This window comes from Lipophrys pholis (assembly GCF_963383615.2).
Source record: "Lipophrys pholis genome assembly, chromosome: 5".
Lineage (NCBI taxonomy): Eukaryota > Metazoa > Chordata > Actinopteri > Blenniiformes > Blenniidae > Lipophrys > Lipophrys pholis.
In genome coordinates this window covers 17,346,950-17,370,155 of record NC_137628.1, presented here as the reverse complement: position 1 = coordinate 17,370,155, position 23,206 = coordinate 17,346,950, and the positions used below count along the sequence as shown (strand labels likewise).

General features: G+C 40.8%; 1 protein-coding gene across 2 annotated transcripts in view; it reads left to right on the top strand.

Annotated features, from left to right (window-relative positions):
- palm3 (paralemmin 3) overlaps positions 1-3,031 on the top strand; it is a 37,628-nt gene extending 34,597 nt beyond the window's left edge. The window contains exons 8-9 of one of the 2 annotated variants that reach the window (XM_080462968.1): positions 123-182; positions 1,136-3,031. In XM_080462968.1, the coding sequence (XP_080319094.1) occupies positions 123-182; positions 1,136-2,112 (1,037 nt within the window). In that variant the 3' untranslated portion in view covers positions 2,113-3,031. Of the gene's footprint in view, positions 1-122; positions 183-1,129 lie in introns of both variants that reach the window. The other variant, XM_080462967.1, reaches the window with a different exon arrangement.
- Positions 3,032-23,206: the final 20,175 nt, after the last annotated feature.

The window sequence follows — 23,206 nt, the reverse complement described above, 5'->3', positions numbered from 1 at the left end:
ACACCTGAAGTTACTGGTGCAACCCGAGTCTCAAGTGTTGATGATCCCGTTCATGTATTCTTCTTTAAAAATATTAACAAAAATAATAATATGATATTAATCACAAATCATTTCATCCCCAGAAATGGTCCCAAGTGTTGTGCGGAATGGACAAAATTCAAACGGACCAGGTGGCCATGAAGGTGAATCATCACATAAAATTCACTCATATATTCTCCTCTTTCCCCCAGAAATACATTCTGAAACATAAAAGTACCCAGGTTTTATTCTGTCGTCATCTGGACCCTGAAAATGTTTCACTTCCTTCCAGTCCTCCTTTTGTTCATTCTTATTTCATTATCTTCATTGTCAATCCCTCAAACACCATTAGATAGTCTATAGATGTGTGTGCATATATAACAACTTTGCATTATAAAGGAAGGATCAAGTGTGATGAGCACATTTGACAAAGATTAGGATTCATCCTAGTGAACCATAAATGCTTAACTTGCATTTCAAGAGAGCAGAGGAGACCAGATGTGTTACAAGGGATCGTGCAGCGGCTTTGCTTTGTCAATCAAAGTCATGTTTGATAGAAATCTACTTGGAAGCATCGAGGAACTCAAGCTTTGTTCTTTCGACTGCAGCGCCACAATTTGCATGCAAGTCAATCTCTGGATTACCTGCCGTTCACTTCTGACTGATACAACCTTTCAATTAACCCTCGCTGGTTTGTATCTTTACCTGTGATCTAGTCCTGCAGTACGAGCGAAGATTCTAGTGTAACATAGTTTATTTAGATAAAACAATGTGGTTATGTGGTCTTTGATTCCCATGAGGAAGCAGAGGGGAGTGACTCGTGCCTGTTCTCTGTAGAAATGCTTGGACTGTCAAACAGGATTTTTTTCCCACAACATAGTACATTAATGGACTGTTTGGAGCACTAACATGCTGCAAGGTAACCTCTAATTACAATCAAGTGATGGTGTGCCTGCACCGAGCACAATAAAAGCGAGCAATCAGTTTAAATCATATTATAGGACATTGATTGCACGCTCACTTTATGTCAATGAACAAATAAGCACTAAATATGCTGATGCATGCAGTTGAATAGTTTTAGTGACCGCTTGGGGTTTTTATTCTTCCCCAGAAACAGCTGAAGGTGAAGTGAAAGTAATTCCAAGACCTGCACTTGATGAGACCTCGATCAGTGGAAACGTGGAGCCAAACGCAAATCACAGTGTTTCAGTGCAGAACGGTCAGTCAACCACGAACGGACTGATTGGAATCACTACAGCTGTTGGTGACATGAAGTTGGACCAGCAGTCGCGTCTGGACGAGCCAGAACCTGGTCAGGCTCAAAATGACATCGTCAATGATGAGGAGGAGGAGGAGGAGGAGGAAGGAACTCTGGTGACGAGAGCAGAGTGTGTAATCATCACAGATGAAGGAGATGATGCATCCCAGGAAGACCACCAGGACGATGTGCAGCAACAAGACGAAACACCTTTGGTAAATGTAAAAGAAGACCGAGAGGAAGAGGAGGCTGTGGAGGAACTGGCGAAAACGAAAATCTTCCCTGGTTCAGGAAAGAATGAGGCAGCTGTACTCAGCCCCGAAGCACAACCAGCAGCTGAAAATGGGGACATAGAGGGCAGTGAAAAGTTGATTACAAATGGAGAAGGAACTGTCGAACACGAGGACATACAAGTGGGTAACAGTGCCTCTGTGCAGCTGCAGTTCTCAGCCAGTCCTCCAGAGGGCACTGTGGAGACTTTGGTGCCTGTCTACTCTGAGGGGCAACCCTCTGTCCTCAGTCCTTTGCCACAGGCACAGGGGGAGGCCTCAGCCTCAGCAGCCCCAGAGGGAGCTGAGGCAGCATTACAAGCTGAGGCGCTCGTCCATCAGCCTGGGCAGTTCCAGGATGTGTCCCTGGCCGACCCCCAAGGGAACAACTGCACGGAGGAAGGGCCGAGGGAGCAGGAGCCCCTTCTCTCCAGAACCACAGCCCAGCCTGCAGGAATCCCCCGCCCGGCCAGCTCAGAGACACAGAGCCCACCCAGAGCACATGGCCCAGCAGATGAGGCCAAGGAACCCAAACGCAAAAACTGCTCATGCTGCTCTGTCATGTAAATGCCCTCTCTCTACATTCACTTCCTTCCAGCCTCTTCAGTCTGCCAGTAGCCTTCAGTCTGGCTCCCTGCGGTTCAGTTCTCAGTGCAGTCCCTCACTCAGCTCTTTGTTTAGAGCATCCACCCGTTTTTAAATCAGTATGTGCACAAGCTGCTTCCCTTTCCTCCACTGTCCTCTGCCAACATTCCTCGTATTCATCTTGAACTTTCCTCATCCCCACTCTTTGAGCTTTGATAAAGCAACAGGAAGTCAGCTTTGTCCAACATAAAGAGAGAAGGGGTCTCCTGAACTGAACTTTTCATTTTTAAGTGTCTTGGGAAGTTCACCACCTGAGATTTTTTTCTTTTTTTTTTTAAACAGTTGCGCCAGCCAATCTACATAAAAAGCTTTGGGTGCAAAGAAATAATTATACTGTTCTAAATTGTTGTATCTGTATGTTAAGTTCATTTGCTCAGTTTTAAAGCATGAATAAGGGATCTAACTGGAAAAGTGCAAAGAAGTGGAGAGGTGCAGGGAGCATATCGGTCTAATTTAGTGACTTTACAGCTGAATTATTTTATTGATATTGGCTTTTTATTAGAAATGTGTTCAATCCATGTAGTTTATAGAGTCTGAATATGTTAATTTACGCTGCATTATATTAAAAACGACAAAAAAAGAAATATTCTAATTTATAAACAGTGAGCACCTCTGAGTATTTTCGGGGCCATTGTTAGTTTTAACAGAGAAATTATTTTAAAGTATTTCATAGGTTGTTTATCTTCACCAGTAGTGCTTTAGTAGAGATTTTCTGACATACAGTAGTTGTGTGTTTGGATGTCTATGCTGTACTCGGAGAGCATTTGGAAAATCTTAAGCTTGGAAATGACACTGACTGAAAAACGGTTCAATGATTAAACTGACATTTCTGACACACGATACCCGATGTCCATTGATATCTGTGTTGCTCAAAGAGTCCTGCTGCGTCGACTTCACTTCATTCAAGAATCTATATTTAAACGTTTGTTTCATTAGACACCAGATCCTCATCAAAGACGAGCTTCTCTATTCCAAACCTTCAATATAAACACGAGGCATAACCAGTTTGTTCTCCTAATTCATCAGACCTCACTTTACTGTTATTAGTCGAATGGAGCAGCACGTTTATATGATGCCATGGGTTTTCAAGAAATGTGGAAAATCTATCAAATCACATTCCATCCGCCTCTTAAAGGAGAAGATTTCAAAGAGCAGACTGCAAATGTTGCTTGATTTCTTTAGTCGCTTGATCAGGGAATGTGCCCAACAGTTTTAAACGAGAACCTGAGCAATGGTTCTAGTTCTTTCCCAGTTCTGAGTCTCTGCTTATCTTTTTTAAGACATCACTGGAAGACTCGGCCGGGATGTTGAGAATCTGTGCAATTCTGGGAATGAAATAATCAGTGAGACGATCGGATGTTTAAAATGAAACACTGACCGGATGTGTCCGCTCAAAACAAAAAACTATTTGAACGTTTTTCTACATACTGTACAATCATTTAAATCCCATTTACTTTACTTTGTACCACCTGCTTTAAGGTTTGTATACATGCCGTGTGTTGCACGATTGCATGGCTTTTAGTCAGTGAGGAGTGAAAACCACGGGTCAACCTCGGATGACAGCTTCTGAAAAGAGGAGCAAAACCGACCTTGAAAAAAAATGTCAAATCCGTTTTTTTTCCCTTCCAATCTCATTCCTTCATCTAAAGGACTGAAGTACATGGAGCTTGCCAAAGCTGTGTGAGATCCCTGCTGTGTTTCTACCAGCTGTTGCAGTCGCTCGGCAGCTAACTACAGGCAACTTGGAGAGAGGGGCGCTTCAAGTCCCGTAGAGCTGAGAGATCCCAGGGTGCAACCATCTGATAACAACTGGCTCCTCCCCGAATGAGGAGCCAGTGGATCGTTTTTGGCATCGTCTGACTGAGGCACATTGGACCGGTTCGGTCCAGATAGCTCCCGTAAATTGTACACATTCAAAATGCAATGTCTTCGGTGTTTACAACAATCTGCCAGTGTTTTCATGAAGGGGAGTAAATTGAAAATAAAAATGGGGGACCGGTATTTGTAATTTGTGGGGTACTGTTGATCGCAGCAACATGAAGGCGTGTGCGCAAATGATTGAATTGGCTCTGGTGTTTTAGTGAAGGAGTCAACTGAAAGCCAAAGCTGGAGAGGACTAAAACCTGAATCATGGATAGATGAACTGCAAGGATTCCTTTAAAAAAAAAATATATATATATATATATACACACATATATATATATATATATATATATTTACTCTTTGCTGACTAGCCTAGGTTAAAGAACTTAAAACGATGACATAGAACCCAAGTTTTTTATAAAAAAAACAATTTGCGGTAGGGTATTTAAAGTGGTTTTTATATTAACTTCTTTATGTTGATGGAACCTTACACCTCAAACACAATGGTAGTCTAATGATCAGAGAATAGTGGCAGTACTACTGTATTTCTCCAGATAGTGTAGATAATCCTAACAAAGAATTTGCTTAGTAGCCAGACTCTGGACTTTAATGCTGGAGTGCATCACAATATGAGCACACACTGTTTATTTGTGTGTAACCCAGCTCGTGGACAAGCAAGACCTTTGTTCTCAAATATGTGATTCATGTTAGAACGGATGATGAAATTCAGACTAGAAAGATCACCCGCTTTGATCGGAAATATAAATTCGGTGATTGTTAGTCTGAAGCGGTTGAGGTGAATGTAATTAATGAACATAACCAATCTGATCACCTGTTTGGAATGTTTTAGGGACAAAATATTGAAAAAAATAATTTTAAATGCCTGAACTGAAATACGTTTTCATCTAAACAAATGTTCCTACGGCTCACCATACATCCTTTAGTTTTTCCAGATAGTCTATCACTTAATGTTTTACATTGTGTGCCTGGTCATTAAATGAAAGACTGAATTCATCCTGTTCACTACCAGTGTAAACTTGTCCCTTAAATATTGACTCATTGGACTTTACCTGAAATTTCCAGTATTGCAATACTTAAAGGATTGTAAAACAGCTATAAGTATCAGGTGCCCCCTTTTACCACGTAGACTGTCCAAGAGGAGCCATAGACGTCATTTTTGCCGAGAGTCCATCAGACATACAAAGACATGATTGCTTTTTTTGTTACTGTCCTCTGCTTAATAGCCGAGACTCATTCTGCTCCTCTAACCTGTGAAAAGTTGGTCCAGCCTTTGGCTCAGCTTGACCTTCAAAATCTTTTTGGGAGATGGGCTTTAGTGGCCGCCAGCATGAAAGATTCATCAGCTGCTGAAGCCCTGAAAGCAAGAGACAGCTCAACTGTTTATTACCGCAACTCATCGATGACCCACGTCAACCGTGTTGAAGACAGCTGCCAGCATCATCATCGCAACTTCACTATGGAAGACCACCACCGCCACCACTTGTTTTTGATAGTGAAGACCTTCAACTTCTCAGGGAACTTCCTCCCTGCACCTTGTCCAGACTGCGTAGTGTTGAGGTTGGACATACGAGAGTCACGAGGCTACAAGTCAACGGACCTCTACCTGCTGAGCAAAAGGAGGGAGCTGGAGCAGAAAGAAATGGAGGAGTTCAACGCTCAGGTGGAGTGTCTGAATCTACCGTCACATATTGTCATGGATCCGTCCAAGGAGCTGTGTCCTGAGAAGACGGAGATTGTTGTACCAGAAGAAACACACTGAGCTACACGAGGCCTGGATAGTTTGTCACTCTTCCTGCTTAAACGTGCCTCCACCTTTGGTGATGGAGTCTACGCCGGATCGGACTTGTTGCTTGGTGGAACACCTGCCTGCATTTTTAATTTTTTTTTTGCCTTCAGAAATAAACGACTTCATAAATGACAGTTTGATTTTTCTCCCTCTCATCTCTTTTGAGCAATAATGAGTAATAGCTGTAATAAATCCATTTTAATTGGAGATTAAATCTTTGAAGACTACACAAATCTATCCAATCCAATGTGAAACGATCAACGGTTGCCCCTGAGAATACAATGATCTGCTCCACTGTCTAGTGAACTATGTATCTGATATTATTGTGTATCTGGTTTAAATACACTTAATTTAACCACCAAGCAAAACTGTGGAACTGGTATGATTTTTAAAATCCTGAATATGCTGGAAAAGTTGCGTCACTCATTTTAGAAAGTTACTACTACTAGGATACTGTTTAAACCTGATATGAAGCCTCAATTTAATAGCAAAAAGCTATAAGCCTGGCCGAATGCAGAGCTGTTGGGTTCCGAGACTGTAATTAGACCCATTTGTGCACACGATCCCATCATTCTCATTATTATTCCACTTGTTGACATTATTTACAGGAATAACGCTTGTTTACTCTCAAGATTTAAGCTGGGCGCGACGTTATCCATACTCTATTGAAATGTTTAAATCGTGATATCAAGTCACAACTGCGACAAACACCAGTGCAGCTAAAAGAAAACGGTCATTATTAGTAAGTCGGTATGTGACGCTGCGCTGCAGGATGCTCTGTGTTTATTCTGCTGCGGCCAGCCAGGGGAGCTGGATCGGGGATCGTGGCCTCTTGCCAGGCTGCCACTAAAAGGCAGCTGTCCTCGGTCATCAGGGCACGCTTTTAGAAGATAATTGAAGTCATGGGTCAACAACAGAAATTAAAATGAAAAAAAAACATTAAAAAATGGAAATTGTCAAAGAAGGATGAAATGGAGGTTTTTTTTTTTTGTTTTTTTTTTTAGCTAAAAAAACCAAAAACTTCTGGAATAAAATAACATTGTTTAACTAAAATGACCCCTCGCCCCCTCTGTAATACTCCTCCGTTTTAGCCTTCACTTTTACCTGGTGACTCATCTTACCCTGAGCTTCCCTCGTCTATCCTGGGAAACGTTCGATCTTACCCTGAAATCCAAGGGTGTGGGTGGTTCTCTTTATTTGAAGAACAATATGTGCCTGGTACTGTTCAAGACCATCACCAGATCACAGGCAAGATCTTGCCAGTCAGTAAACATCCAGGGTAAATAATATGTAAATCATTACTTGAAATGTTATTTATTTTTGGGTTGTTTTTTTTTAAATTTTGGCTCAAAGACTAGCGACTGTTCTACATTCTAAATAGAAGATTTGTGAAGTAGCTATAAAAACTGAGGGAACGCCGTCACCAGAGTCATTGTTGAAGAACCTTCATAGAGCAACTGGAAAACCGCAGACAAACAAAAACATGATTGCTGTCTTTGTCGCCGTTCTCTGTCTGGCCGCTGTGAGCCACTCGGCTCCTCTGGCCTGCGAAAAGTTGGTCCACCCCCTGGACCACCTTGATCTTCAGGCCCTCTATGGGAAATGGGATTTGATCGCTGTCAGCATGAAAAGTCCAATTGCGACAGAAGCTTTTAAAGGACGAGACAGCATGGCCGTTCACTTCACCAACTCTTCGTACGTCCACATCTTCCGCGTCGGCGACAGGTGCGAGTATCATCCCAGCAACATCTCAATGGGCACATCCCACTTCAACATGTCGCTGGCGGCCTTTAACTTCACCGGGGCCTTCCTCCATACATCTTGCCCGGACTGCCAGGTGTTGAGGCTGGAAACACAGACCCGCCACTACACGTCGCTGGACCTCATGCTGTTCAGTAAAAGGAGGGAGCTGGAGCAGAGTGAGATGGAAGAGTTCCAAGCTCAGGTGGACTGTCTGAATCTGCCTCCATATCGAGTCATGGATACATCCAAGGAGCTCTGCCCTGCGGAGGCCGAGATCGAGGCGACTGAAGAAAAACACTGAGGGACACAAGGAAGAGTTGATCACTTGTTCAGCGGTAGAATGAAACATGTGCATACGACTGTTCCGAGTTCCTGACATCAGAAATAAACTACGTCTTGACGCATGAAATGTTCTGAGTTTTATTACTTTTGCTATCTAAAAATGCAAAAACTTTGTGCTAAACTAAGTGTTGATCAGTGGTTTGATCCAAGTTTTCAAGTAATCATATGGATGGTGTGTTTTCATGTCACAGGGTCCATCATCGGTGCTTTCTAAAACCAAAATTGCAAAAAAAAAAAAAAAATTGATCCAATAATTTTGCGGCTCAACCAATCTGGTGTGTCACTCTGTGGTTCAAACATCACTCTGTTGAAATAAGTAAGATAAGTAACCATGCCCTTTGTGTTTGTTCCACTTCCTCACATCAGAAATTCACATTTGTCTTTTCTTTAATGACCTTTACATACTGTCCTCATATGTAGTATTTGACCATACAATGATACTCAGCACATAAAGTGCGTTGCCTGTTAAAACCTATTTTCTTGTGCTGATCCATTGTCTCAAAGCGATCATTTTAGCTTATATTTACATGTAGTTTAATTCAATCCAATTCAACTTTACTTGTATAATGCCAAATACAACAAAGTCATTTCAGGGTACTTTTACAGAGAAAACCAAACAAATCCACATGAGTAAGCAAAGCCAACTGTGGAAAGTTTTTATAGGAAGAAACTTTTGCAGAACCAGGCTCAGGGGTGGCGGCTTTCTGCTATTCCGATTGGCGTGAGGGGATAGAGGAGAGAAAGGATAGGTTACCTGTTGGGCCTGTGAACCTGCCGACCACATTTAATGACACTGAAATTGAATTGAGTGTGGACTTTTTTGACCAACTGACTGTGTCCATCCAGTAAATATCCAGTTTAAACAAAGTGTAACTTATCACTTTAAAAAATGTTTTCATTTCATGATCAGAGTACGTCTTCCCTTGAACTTTCAATATTGCAAAACTAAAGGATTTTAGGAACAACTGCAAAACCAGGAGAAGCTCTTGACCACATACATTGAGTCAGTCAGTGAGAAGCTACAGAACCACTTCCCAGCAGGAAAATATCAGACGACTGACGATGAAAACCTCCAACTCTTCTCTAACCAATCCTCCAGACGTCCATGTGCAGACTGTGCAGCGTTGACCTTTGACAGAAAGATATCGACCTTCAAATCAATGAACCTTCACCTGGTCAGCAAAAGGAGGGACACAAAGCGAGGTCGACAACTTCAGAGCAAAGGCAAACCTGTTTGGACATTTGATCGTTTTCAAAGTTCATTGAGTTGAACTTTGCTAATTTGCAAAGAGCAAATCTGGATTTTTTTTTTTTTTTCTAAAGCGAAATCGCAGATCATTTTGTCCACTTTGTTGTTGTTTTCCTATTCTACCTTACAAAGATTTAAACAAAAATCTCACAACAGTGAAATTCAATACCAACATGCATTCGCTTGATGCGACTTTTTCTGATTTGTAACATTTGATTATTGTGAAATGTGTAAGAGGATGTATGCAAAGGTGCTTGTGATAATACTACGGATTTGAAGCATCTTCAGACAGTCCAGCAGTGTGTTGCCACAACTCTTCACTCGGTCAAGTCCACCTTCTGGTGGGGGTCACCGATTCCCCTTCAACATCTCAGTGGAGGAAAATCCTTGACAAATTGACAAAGAATTACTTCTGTCTTAATGGGACTTTCCTGCATTCATCTGGCCCAGACTGTGTAGTGATGATCTCGTATATAGGGCGGTTGTGTCATAGACGGGAGATCAATCCCCTCTCAGTGGCTGCATCAAGGACTACAACCCTCCATGGCATCCAGAAAAAAGACTACAAGAACCACAGTCTTGAGGACAATCAGGACAAAGGTCACTGTCCAGCTGAAGGGAATGAGCAGATCGTCATAGTGGGAATTAAGAGACTGCACTTTTTTTTTTACTTTGTTTTTAACGCTTCTTATCCTGTATATAGGATACTGAATACAGTAACTCCAAGTTGAAAATCAGAGCCTGGCAGGCTTCATCCTCCACGCAGAGAAAATATCCCGTTATACATCATAATAGAGACTGACACCTTTAAAACGATGAACCTCGTCCTGTTTGCCTTGGATGACAAGTGAAAATTGGTGAAACTATCAAATAAGTTGTATTTTCAACACACAAAAAAACGATTTCAAATTTCAGAGGGCTATTTCTTTGATTTGGTGGTATTGCTTTTTTTTTGTTTCAATCATCATAGAACCACCATATTCTGGTATACTGGTCAAAATCAGAGACTCACTTGCTTATAGTAGAACAAGTTTGTAAAATGCCTCATTTGAAAAATAAAACTGTAAAAATATTTAACAACCATGAACATAAGGATTAAGTAAACTTATGTATGTTAGCAACTAATTGGTGATATAAATACGGATTTTATTTCTGAAACAGACACAATTCCAGTAAAACTTTTCAAAGACTCGTTACACTTCAGAAACACAAGAGCACAAGAATTAAAAAAAACCAAACTCGCTGATACACACGAGATCAACGTTTCAAAGCAGAGAAGTGAGTTTTGTTTTTATGGGGGATCTAAAAGTAGTCCGTTTATCAAAGCTGAGATTGAAGTATTGTTAACAGTGAGTATATGTATGAGCATATACTGCTAACACCGCTGTGCAGCTGGATTCCAAAAGTAAAATACTTATCAGTTCTTTTTAAACATTCTGTATCCTATTATTGTTATTTGCTTGTTTACACACGTGCTTAAAAGTGAACTCATCAGTACCAAACTAATAATTCAATAACACTGAGGGAATTTCCTCACTAATGTACTTCATATGTTCATCTTGTAAATGTAGAAGATATTCCATGTCCGTGGCTTTAACCTTGGTCAACTGGACTGTGATGAAGTTGTGTTTAGAATTAGGAACTCGCGGAACTGTTTGTACTGCAGAAGGTTTTTGACCCAGCTTGTAAACAGAGTTATTTGACAGAGGCTGAATAGCCTCACTGCGACCTTCACCCACAAACATTTTAAAGTTTGAATTGAAAAGGATACACGCAGCACTTTATTGCTAAGGTTTTTTTTACTTCTGTCAAGGAAGAGCAATCATTGTAAATCCAGAGACACAAATTATACCTGACGGGTTAAAAGTTAGAATCAATTCTTACTGCAAATCACCTTGAAGCTGTTCTGAACTGCACTCCGTATTTTCTCAAACAAATAATGGCAAAACTAGTCCAAACCAATCACTGCTTTTTTTTTAACTTTTTAAGTTAACAAGAAATATCACTTGTGACTTTTATTCGCACACCACCCGTTGGTCATCAGTTCAGTTTAGTCAGCTCTTGTCAATCTATAAAACAAACTTGCTTCAACTCAGGGTGCAGTAATTAACACAATGCGTTTTATCTCACATTTCGTATCATTTGTTTGCTCATAATATTTCCTCAAGAGGTAGCCGACAAGTAAAAGTATTGTGCAAGTGATCAATAGGCCTAGAAAAATCTGTATTTTCTCTTTTCACAATCACAGAATCGACGTCTGAAAAGTTTCTCAACTCTGGTTTTTCCTGGATTGTGAAACAACAGACTGGCAATAAAAACAGCCAGAGCTCCTCACCAGCCACGTAGTCTGTTTAAAACTAGTGAATGACACAAACATGATTGTTGCTGCAGGAGCCATCACTCTTCTTCATTTTGCTGTCGTTGGGCCTTTCAGCCCCCCTGGCCTGTGAGGAGTTAGTCCAGCCTTCAGATTCTCAGCGTCTGGATGGAAAATGGGCTTTAGTTGCAGTCAGTCTGAGCCACCTCCCCTTCCTGGGGAGATTTAAACAAAATTACAGCACTTCTATGCACTTCTTCGGCAATACCAGTGACACCGACAGCTCCTACACCAGCAGCCTCCATTTAGAGAAGAAGTGCCTTTATAAGTCCTCCAACATCACCCGGGACGGAAGCAGCTTCTTCTACGTCGGGGAAGAAAGAGGCAACTTCACGGCAAATTTCATCAGCTCTTCTTGCACCGACTGCTTGCTGATGTACATGAGAATGGAGTCGGGGGGGAAAAGCAGCACTTTTACCTGTTCAGCAGGAGGAGACAGCTGGAGCAGAGTGAGATGGAGGAGTTGAGTGTCTGCATCTGCCTCCACCTGCTGTGATGAATCCTACCAAGGAGCTTTGTCCAGACAAGAGAGCCAAGGATCCCACAGCTCACAGCGAGCGGGACAGACCGACAACCAGAACCCTCTTTGATTAGGATGTTACTGACAGAGTGCAAACACGGAGCCATCAAAAACACACACAAAAAAAACATACATTCCATATGAGGGTTACTGAGGAAACATGTGTCTCGAAATAAAAGGATGGGGAGCATTTTGTACTGGAAAACATCCCAGTTGTAATTCTGAAGTGTCACATATAATTTGTAATAAATAAATTTTTAAACTTTGCGTTTATTGCTATTTTCAGCGTGTTTCTTACTTTATCATACTGTTAGTCATACTGTAATTCCAGCCCCACGACTTCAGCGTGTTTTGTTTCAACTTAAACCACAGACTCCAGGTCACATGCAAAAGGTCCAGACCCTAAAAAAGGCTCAAACTGCTACAATTGCTTAAGAAGAAGACGAAGAAAACTAAAACAGCTTAATTAATTTAAATTGTAGTCGTGAAACATCATGAATGTACATTTAGCAAAACTGAACTCAATTCAACTTAGTTTATAAAGCACTTTAAAACAACTACCGCTGAAGCCAAAGTGCTTTCCATAAATAGACAAATGACAATAATGATAAAAAAAAAAAACTCAACGACACAAATAGCTTTATAAGCTGTGTGTGACCTTTATTGATTAAATGTATTTTGTGGCTCCAGAAGAAATCTATTTGGTGGAAAGTGACAAAAATGGCTCTTTGGATGGGAAAAATTGTAGAGCCCTGAACACAACCCCAAAACTTCAAACTGGACGTGGGTGCACCAATCTGCGCCTTAAACCGGCTCAGGCCCTTCGTTCTACTGGGAGTGGTGGTGACCTCGAGGCCGGAGAAGCAATCTTGTGAAAACTAAATTTACCCTACCAAATTGTTGAGCAGCATGTGAAAAGGTTAAACTACACTGCTGTACTCTGATCTACTAAGATCTTGTTCTCTCTTAAGGAATTCCTCTATGTCCTGTCTGCTCTTGTCATCCTCTCATCCTTCTCTTGCAACACTAACTACCAGCTGCACCGCTTGTTTTTCATTCAGCCCGCAACTTCATCAACTCTTCAACCAGATATCGTCATTATTTAGTTCAAAAACAGCGAAACATCCATTTCATTTGCCTGGTTCCATGTTTGCGTCCAGGAATCCTCATACCTTAACTATCATTTCTTCTTTCTAATATAGAATATATTTTTCTAACTTCTTTTTAAAGGTAAATCTTGGTTTGTTTTAATGCATGCTTTTATTTTCTTATGAGTGCACATATCGGTTGGACTGTTAGAGAGCGTTTCCAAGAAACGTTGCCCAGGTTGCCAGCCACTGCGGGGGCCAGTCTGATGCTGACTGGTTGACTCATTTAGAATGACTCTGTAGGGTTGTAGACAGAAGTTTAAAAAAAAAGAAAAAGGAAGAAGCAACTGAAGCATCCAGTGGTTTAGAAATTAGCTGAACAGGCACTAATTCAACACACGTGTCAATGGATTAATATTAATGTCATCATTGTTACAGTCAGACATCTTGTATGTTGCTGACACAAGGTCTAAACACATTACAGGATTAATGACCAAGCTGGCACGCAGTAAAACAGATTTTTAGTTAAATTCACAATAGCAGGAGTGACAAAGTATGTTTCTAGATCATTTCAATGAAAAATGAAAGGATGACATATTGTGGTTGCAAAATTAACTGCTAAATGAATCCAATGAAAATAATCCTCTCCTTCATATTAATTGTGTACTTCATCAGTCCTGGACACAAGACTGAACTGTCATCAATAATTATCGCTCGCAGCAGTGCTTACTCTCGTGTTCACTTGATGACTTGATAAGAAATTTTCCAATTAAGTGTTTTTTGTTTTCAGCAGCTGTTCCATAAGCAATGAAAAGCTTTAAGGACTAGTGAGGCTGTCAAATGGAAATCAGGTGGGACTGTAAGAGGACACAAAATACTAGAGGAAAACTATACACAATTTTTCACAGGTTGTGTGTCAAAACTTGACACATTTTCAAAAGCTGAATGAACTAAAGCCAATTCCAGCTAACAGTGGGCGAGGGGAGGATATACCCTGGACAGTTCAACAGTCCATCACAGGCCAAAAACGTATAGACAGACAACCACACACACTCATTTTCATACCTGGAGACAATTTAGGGTCATCAGTTAACCTAAAATGATGTTTTGGGACTCTGGGAGGAAACCCACGATACATGGCGGAGACATCCAAACTCCACACTGAAAAGCCAAAAAGTTTGGTATCAGGTGAGAATGCTCACCACCACAAGCTTGTTGCCATTTACAGGCAGTGGTGTGCAGGAGGCAGCAGGGCTTGCCCTGTCAAAAATGATTTTTCTTTTTTTCTTTTTATAATTAAAAAGTGATTCTGAAATCTGTGTCTGGAATCAATACGGCAGCTTGTTCATTATGCAACTTTATCCAGAAAATCAATGGTTATATTTTGTGGCGCTCAAATCTCCTATGTTCTCTAAACGCATCACAGCTCCTTTCCTCTGCTGGGGCCAGCATTGCTAACCTCTGACCGAAGCTGGACGCTGCTATTGAGTTAAAATGGTGAGTGACAGTATAATCAGCCCAACCAATCAGGCACGATTAAATTATGTCAGGTTTTGGTTGGACCAACGCAATATCGCTCCGTCCATTCATCTCTGCATAGCGTCTGTCTCCATTATTGTCATTCACACAGACAGACGAGCATGACAGTGGTGCGCGAGACTGGCACGGTTCGAAAAGAAATTTACATTTCATCCATTTTGGTAAGAGACTGTAAGATAAGAAAATGTGGAGAAAGTGAAGTGCTGTGAATACTTTCTGAATGCACATGCTTCGCAGTCCTTGGAAAAACCTGACAATTACCTGGAAAGTGGATATGTCTGATCAAAGGAGGGAGGTTTTGTCACCTTTAATTAGACGGCCATTTGTGTATATTTTGAAATTGTTTGTTACAACCCTGCTCTGCTTGGAGAAACTGAGCAACGGCAGTAACAAGCACCAGATGCAAATCAGTTCCAAAGGAATAAAGATAAAAAATAATAATTCATGGCCTTATATAGAGTGTGTCATCAGAGAGGCCAGGTTTGATTTCAAACTTTTATTTGTTTGACTGAAATGTAGATTTTTAGATCTTAATTTATTGCAAGAATGCGGGCTAATTAAACACAAATCAAATTAAATGATAAAATAAAATTGAGAGTAAAATCTGTGACACTTGCAGACGATGTGAAGACGTTCAAAGAATAGCATTGAAGTAGCATTTTTTCTTTTTAGATATTTTCAATCGCCTGGGGATCCCAACAGCAGTTAACAATAAAATCCAATAATGTGAGGAACATTAGGTACTCTATACAAAGTGGCACCATTATTCATATAAACCATTTACTAAAACAGCATTTAAATTAAAACAAGCTTCATTGGACTGCATTAAATCTTAAAAAAGAAAAGAAAAGGAGAAGCAGCTGGTAATTTGAACACTTCAAGCAGTTCAGACATTTGGTATATTGGGTGTTGCTGGTGTTGCTAAAACTTTATATCATTTATATAAAGTGTCTACTTCAATGAAATTCTTCTCTTTTTTTTTCTTTTTTTTAAATAACCTTTGCATTTGAGTTCTTTCCAGGTCTGAAACAATATAGAACAGAATTAAAGAACCCAAGTCTTATTGAAGAGACTTCATGTGTTGAAGAGTGCTCGTCAAGTCTAAAACTTTGAAAATCCAGATAAACTTTAACATCTGGCTGGATCTTTTTTTTAAAGGAAAGTCCTACCTTAAATGTCCAAGTGTTTAGTTTTAAGAGTGTGTTTCTATGTTAGAAAACCTGAGTCCGGCTCCAGGATAGAGAATCTGTTTTAAAGAGTAGAGCTATAGCTTTAGGAATATTTGTTTTTTCTTGTTTCCTTTTTTTTAATTTGATAGGTTGTTAAAAGGTTAAGTAGTTCAGCAACTCGAATCCTTACTTCACCTCACAAAATAAACTTGAAGAGGACTCTGCACCTCAGAACCGACCGTATTGTGAAACACTGGTGTCCTAAAATGACTATAAAACCAGTCCCCCTGCTTCTCAACTGCCACCATTTCTCAGTCTGGCGACCCACAGATTGAACACAGTCTGCACACGGCACCATAAAGATCACATATCTTAACTTGGAGACATGTTTGCTGTGTATGTCGCCGTCCTGCTCTGCTGGCTGGCTGTGAGCCATTCAGCTCCTCTGCCCTGTGAAAACCTGCTGCAGCCTGTGGATCACCTGGATTTTCAACACTTGGAAGGCAGGTGGGCTCTGGTAGCTGGCAGCCTGAGTGATGCAGCAGACGTGGACAGCTTCAAGAGCAGAGACAGTGTGACCGTTGCCTTCGCCAATTCCAGCGACTCCTCTGAAATCTCCTTCACTCGCATATTCAATGTGAACGAGTCTTGTCAATATACGCATACCAACGTTGCACTAGAGGGCAGCGGCTTCAACTTCAATCAATTTAATGTCACTGCCGCCTTTCTCAAAGCACCCTGTGATGACTGCATAGTGATGAAGTTTGACAACACGGCGAAGAAACGCCAGCGTTTGTACCTGTTCAGCAGGAAAAGGGAGGTGGAGCAGAAGGTGATGGAGGAGTTCACGGCCCAGGCTGCATGTCTGAATATGACTTTACCTGTATTGAAGGATCCCACCAAGATGCTGTGTCCAGAACAAATATCCATCAAACCCACACCTCCAGCTGAGGAGAAGACAGACGGATGAAAGGCCTGAGAGACTTCTGCTTATTGTCTAATGTTGCATTGGCGTGTGCATAAATCCAGTGGTGCTTTGTACACATGCTTTATAGTTGGTGTAAAACTGCTGAGTGAGTGATGGTGTCACCGTGAAGAATCACTCGATGACTCTGCCACATGGTCAGCAAAGTATCTTTGAATTAGTTTCCAGACTCTAACAATGTAACATGAATCCACTGGACTGAAATGCGTGAAGAACATTTGCTTGTTAATTGCTGAAGCAAACTGTCACTTTATTATCCTCAAGAAAGTTTACTGTGTAAACTGGGTGATGTGATTTATGTTCAAATGAGAACGCAAACTCATTGTATGACTTATTTGACAGTGGAACATTAAATGAAAACATTTGAAAAACGAACGCATTTCCAGTATAATGTATGTGATTTAAGTGACAAGCATGCATGCATGGGTTTTCTCCGTGTTGAATGTTGTACAAGCAAATTAATTCACAGTTTGGATGAGTCATAATGAAACATTTATGCAATTTAACCTTTTTCTTTGCTACTGTGTCTTTAGTTGTTTGGGAGGAAATATTGTTGACAAGATAAATATTGGCTTTGTATAAGTGTTTGTTTAGAAACAGCCATTCATATATAAATAAATCATATAGTAAGTTTGATAAAAATCTGTAAAATCTGCATGCTGCTCACTGGCAATGGTTTATAGTGAAAAACTTATGATGAAGATTGGATCTGTACTGTTTATAGGATAATGTCTTATTCCCAGTTACTCTAATTGCTTTATTTATATTTTCTACATTTGTATTGGTACCCATAATTTTCACATTGATGCATTTTGATGTGTGACATTTTGTTTGAGGCATTATTTCAGATAAGAGGAATTGCTAGATAATTTTCTGATATCGTTTGACTCTATTGAGACTTTTATTTTGCTTTGTAGTTCTCATATTTTCAACTTGAAATGTGGAAATCTACCATTAAATGTGCTGAACACTGCATGCAGAATGAAAAACAGGCAGCCAGTAGAAATGTATAGTGAAGGAAATGCTTTATCTCACGATCGCAAAGTAAACAGAGAAGAGGACTCTGCCCCTTGGAAATGGTGAGTATCGTCACACTCTAAACTGAGACACCAGCTTCAGGAGACCACCATTTGTAGTCCGCCACACAGAGGCTGAAGTGATACGGAACCATAAAGAACCTGTTTCTTAACTTGGAGACATGTTTGCTGTGTATGTCGCCGTCCTGCTCTGCTGGCTGGCTGTGAGCCATTCAGCTCCTCCGTCCTGTGAAAACCTGCTGCAGCCTTTGGACGGTCTGGATTTTCACCACTTGAGAGGCAGGTGGGCTCTGGTTGCGGGCAGTCAGGGTAACGCAACATATCTGGACAAGTTCAACAGCCGAGACAGTACTGCCCTCGTCTTCTCCTCTGAAATTTCCGTTACTCGCATTTTAAATGTGAATGGCTCATGTCAATACATGCAGGTTGACTTCACAGTAGAAGGCAGCAGCCTCAGCGTGAAAAGTCGTGGATTAACTGGGACTTTTCTCAAAACGTCCTGCGATGACTGCATTTTGATAGACTTCGATAACACAACAAAGAAACGCCGACGTCTGTACCTGTTCAGCAGGAAAAGAGAGGTGGAGCAGAATGTGATGGAGGAGTTCACGGCCCAGGCTGCATGTCTGAATATGACTTTACCTGTATTGAAGGATCCCACCAAGATGCTGTGTCCAGAACAAATATCCATCGAACCCACACCTCCAGCTGAGGAGAAGACAGACAGATGAAAGGCCTGAGAGACTTCTGCTTATTCTCTAATGTTGCATTTCCGTGCGCATAAATCCATTTGTGTTTTGTACACATATATTATTGTCGGTGTATTTGTTAATAATACAACTGATAATAATAATAATACAACATTTTAGAAAAAATGCTCAGTTATTGGTTGTGTCACAGTGAACAATCCCTGTATGGCTGCTACATAACTACATAACATGAATGAACTGGATTTTGTTTAAGAAAATAAATCAGTAAAACAAAATTAAGCAGTGTGAGTTTTTTTTTGCTGTTGTTCTTGAAGCAAATTGAATTGAATTGGTGAATTTCCATATCAGAGGAAGGACTTTCTTGGTGACCATCATTCTAAGATGCAGTTCCATTTACACATGCCATGAGAGCGTAGAAGTGTTTGGGGAACAACCGCAAAGCACGAGGTTGTGGTTCGGCTTAATGTTACTGCAGTAAGATTTCAGTCAAAGCTTGCGGTCCATAAAGGGCACAGTGTTGGGCAAAACCAGAACAGATGTACCAGTGATCCTTCATCTGAGCCACACACACAGTTAGTGGACATTGATGTTCAGTTTTTTAGTTTGTTTGTTCTTTGAGTAATATACAGTCATGGCATCACTTTGTACTGGATCATTCTGTAACGTACGTTAATAGAGCAACAATCAATGTGTGACATTGGCTCCTCCCACAATTCTGCAGGCACCTGTTATTTTAGTTTCAGTTTGTATGCATCCTGTGAAGCAGCTGAGGAGATGTTGGTGGTGAAGCAGTCTAGAAATGTTGATACTGAGGTCCTGTCCATACCAGCCAAAGGAATAATTGTTTCTCGCCGGCATCTCAAAGAAAATTCTGTCCACCCGTCACTATGAACACGGCTCAACACGATGCCTAAGGGCATGGAGTACATATTCCAGGCCTTTAGGGGCGCTGTGACTCACCAAATACACCAAAAATGCAAAAGAAGACACAGAGAACATAGAAATATAGAAGTTGGATGCTGCTCATACTAGGGATGGGAATTGATACGATTTTTCCGATTCCGATTCTATTTTTGATTCTGTTTAACGGTTCAATTCTTTATCGGTTCACTTATCGATTTTTTATTATTATTATTTTTAAAAAGGAGAATAACAGGTAGATTACGAGGGGTGGGAATTGATAAGATTTTTATCTATTCTTCTAATTCCTGAGTATTTTTTTGAGAGGAAAAAAAGTAGTTTTACACAATCTTTTGCACCAAAAGGAACAAATAAATTTTTTCCAAACATGAAACTTGAATTATAATTTTTCCTTTAAAAAAGAACAGTCAAATGTGTATTTGCCTTCATTGGATGCCCACTGGAATTTACACTTTTTCAAATTTTGCGCTGTTGACAAGTTAACCCTCTCTGGGAAGTCGGAGACTGGAGAGGAACTTGGAAGTGACATACCAGGAGGAACTCGTTCTCTCGGTCTGCAGGGAATCCTGTGTTTTCATATTGTGTTGGTGCTTTTTTTGAGGGGATATTCAACACAGAATGATCTAATACATAGACATACAGTAGTTATCCTCTAGTTTGTGTATGTCTACACAGTAGACATACTCTAGTAGATTCGTTTCCTGTATGGTGTGAAAACTAGAGGCTCACACAAATAGAAAGATCTACTCTCATACGTCTATGCTGTCGGCTCGTTGGAGCAGACTTTCACTACACGGGACAGATTGACGGAGTCAATTTATTAAAAGTCCCTCATTAGTCCCCAGACAGGACATTTCTTCGCCAAATGGACCGTCTTCAGCAGCCACACAGCGCAGCGCTCTGTGGAGGTGATGGAGCCGAGGGTGTAGCTCAGGGAGCCACGGTGCAGGTTGTTTTGACTATCAGAATAAACCGGAATACCGGAGGAGAACCAGCACACGGAGAGAGAGAACATCAAAACTTCACACAAGAAGGCTCCCGCCGGGATTTGCACCGAGACTTTTTTTTTTTTTTTAACTGGGACCTTGTGGCTGTGAGGCGAGAGGCTGTGGACTCTGTGGATTCAGGACGTGGTGAGTGGAACATGTGTTACCATATCATATTATTTAGTCGTTTATCGTCTCCCACTTTAGACCTTCTTCCACTCCATGTTTTCTCCTGGTTGAAGGAGGTCTGCGTCGCAGAGTGTGTGACGTAATGCAACGCGACTTGACGTCGTGCTGGGAAATGAATCGTTAAGAAGAATCGAACACACATAAGGAGTACGATTCCGATGGAATTGAACAATTGGAACCGGTTCTCAGTCAGAACCGGTTTTCGATTCCCATCCCTAGCTCATACCCTTCTATATAACTGTGAGTTATATAGGTCTAGGCTCCTGCTCCTCCAGGCACTAGAGAAATCCAACATATCACCTTATTAACCCTTCTGGTATCAGTAGCTTCTGCAGCTCCACCTGGAGCGCGTAGTCCGCCATTGTTGTGGTTATTACGTGACACTGTGGACTGCAGTGGAGGGGAGAGGGGAGCGATGACATTATTGTTTTCCGCAGATGGTCACCATCTTTGCCTCCACATATCAAAGCCGAGCCGGGGTTTTGGAATTGCCCTACTCTGCGATCCGTTTTAAAAAAAAAGAAGGATGATCGGTTTAAAAACATTATGTTTACGTGAAACGGCGTTGTTGTGAGGACGGCCCCCCGAGTGTTTGGAGTCTGGATGGAGCAGCAGTAACTGGTGAAAAGAGTGGATCTGTGAATTTCGCTGATTTGAAATTCATATGGGTGATTTTTGTGAAATATTTAAATCCATTTAATTTTAGGAAGGGGTGAGCTACCTAAGTTTTATTGCTATCAAGGCTAGACTAGCATTGATTCGTATTGAAAACCAAGTGTTCTGCTACTGTCTCGCTAACATGAGGAAATGAATCGTGTCTTATACACTTATGCACAGTGTTAGTGAATGGATCAGTGATTGGCTGAGAACGAATGATTTTGTCCAATGAGAAATTACTTATAAACCTTCAGCTTCAGTTGGTTCTATGAACCCCATGACCCCAGAACTTTGAGCTGAAATCATCTTTTGCTGTTGCCAGTCCCGACACTATCGTGTTTACAGTAAGGGAGAGCTCTTGAGTTTGCTGCCCAATAGTATTGCTTTAGGTTTGGGAGGCACAGTCTGTGTTTGTATTTCTCAATATCATCTTTAAGTTTTTGAACAGATCTTGTGGGTGTTCAAATTAAATAGCTGCTTTAGGTTTTTCGTCAATTTAAGACCCAATTCAATGTGAAATAGATGTTACCAATTTTAAAAGGTAATTGTTTCACAAAGTCTTCAGATAACTTATCTGTCAAAGGCATGAATCGACTTTTTACCTAGTACATTTTGTAACCGAAATGCATCCAAACTTGTTTACATAATTAGATAACATAGATCTGAAAATGTTTGGGTTGGCAAAACTGATGAACAAGTCATCGGCACATAAGGTCACAAGGGTCAGTATTACCTAACTTAGTTCCTTCAACGTCCATATTCGTTTTGTGTCTATTGGCCGGGGCTCTCGTGCTACGTTAAACAGTAAGTTGGATAGCGGGTCCCATTGTCGAACTCCACATCCGAGATAAATTAGCTGGACTTGTCTCCATTTGTTGGGATCCAGGCTTTAGACGCATTGCACAAAGCTGTCACCGAACTAAAAGGTTTTAGGAGTTGTGAACAAATAGGGTCAGTCTGTCATGTGAAATGCTTTCTGAGCATCCAGAGACAATATGGCAGCTTTGCTGTTATAGAAGTTGTATTAAAGTTACTCTACCACAATCCACACGGGAAAATTTTTAAATGTAGGGTGCCAGTGTTAGTTTGTTGATGTACATCTCTAATACATTACCAATACCTTTCTGAAGGAAATTGATCATTACACTCAGACAGACATTTATATTTCGCAAAATATACCCGGGTTTGTTGATATCTTAGCGTCATGGAAAGGCCCGAAGATTCCCAAAGTAAGATCCCGTTTGTACACTTGATACTGCATGATCGCACTGGAAAATTGATGAACAATCAGTTTTACAACATTTAGGACTATTCTCAAGGCTTGAAGACTCTTTCTTTTGCTGGCTTGTTTTCGGACTAAATTAGTCAAATGTTGATATATTCGCTTGGGCTGCCACAACGCCATCTTTGGTATCCCAGAGAACCTTGCGGCAGGTTTCCGAAGATGACGTCAGTTAGCGGAACATAAACCCAGTTTGATGGCTGCAAATTCAAGTTTGTTTCTAAACATATCAACATTGGCGTGATCGATTTAAGCAACTACGGGTTAGAAATATAGTGGAAATGAGTGATAATGGTCTTGTTTTCATGTATTGGTTTAATCTCTGTGCAGAAGTGATATATTATATGGGAAGTATTTTTTAAAGATTTCTTCTGGAACAGTAACTTTAAGACGCTTAGCGAATGAGAGTGTCGCAGTGAATGGGTCACTGTATGAATGCACCACATGGTCAGCAAAGTATCTTTGAATTTACCAATGAATGTGCTAAACACTGCGTGCAGAATGAGAAACGGGCAGCCACTAGAAATGTAGAGCCAGACAAATATATATATA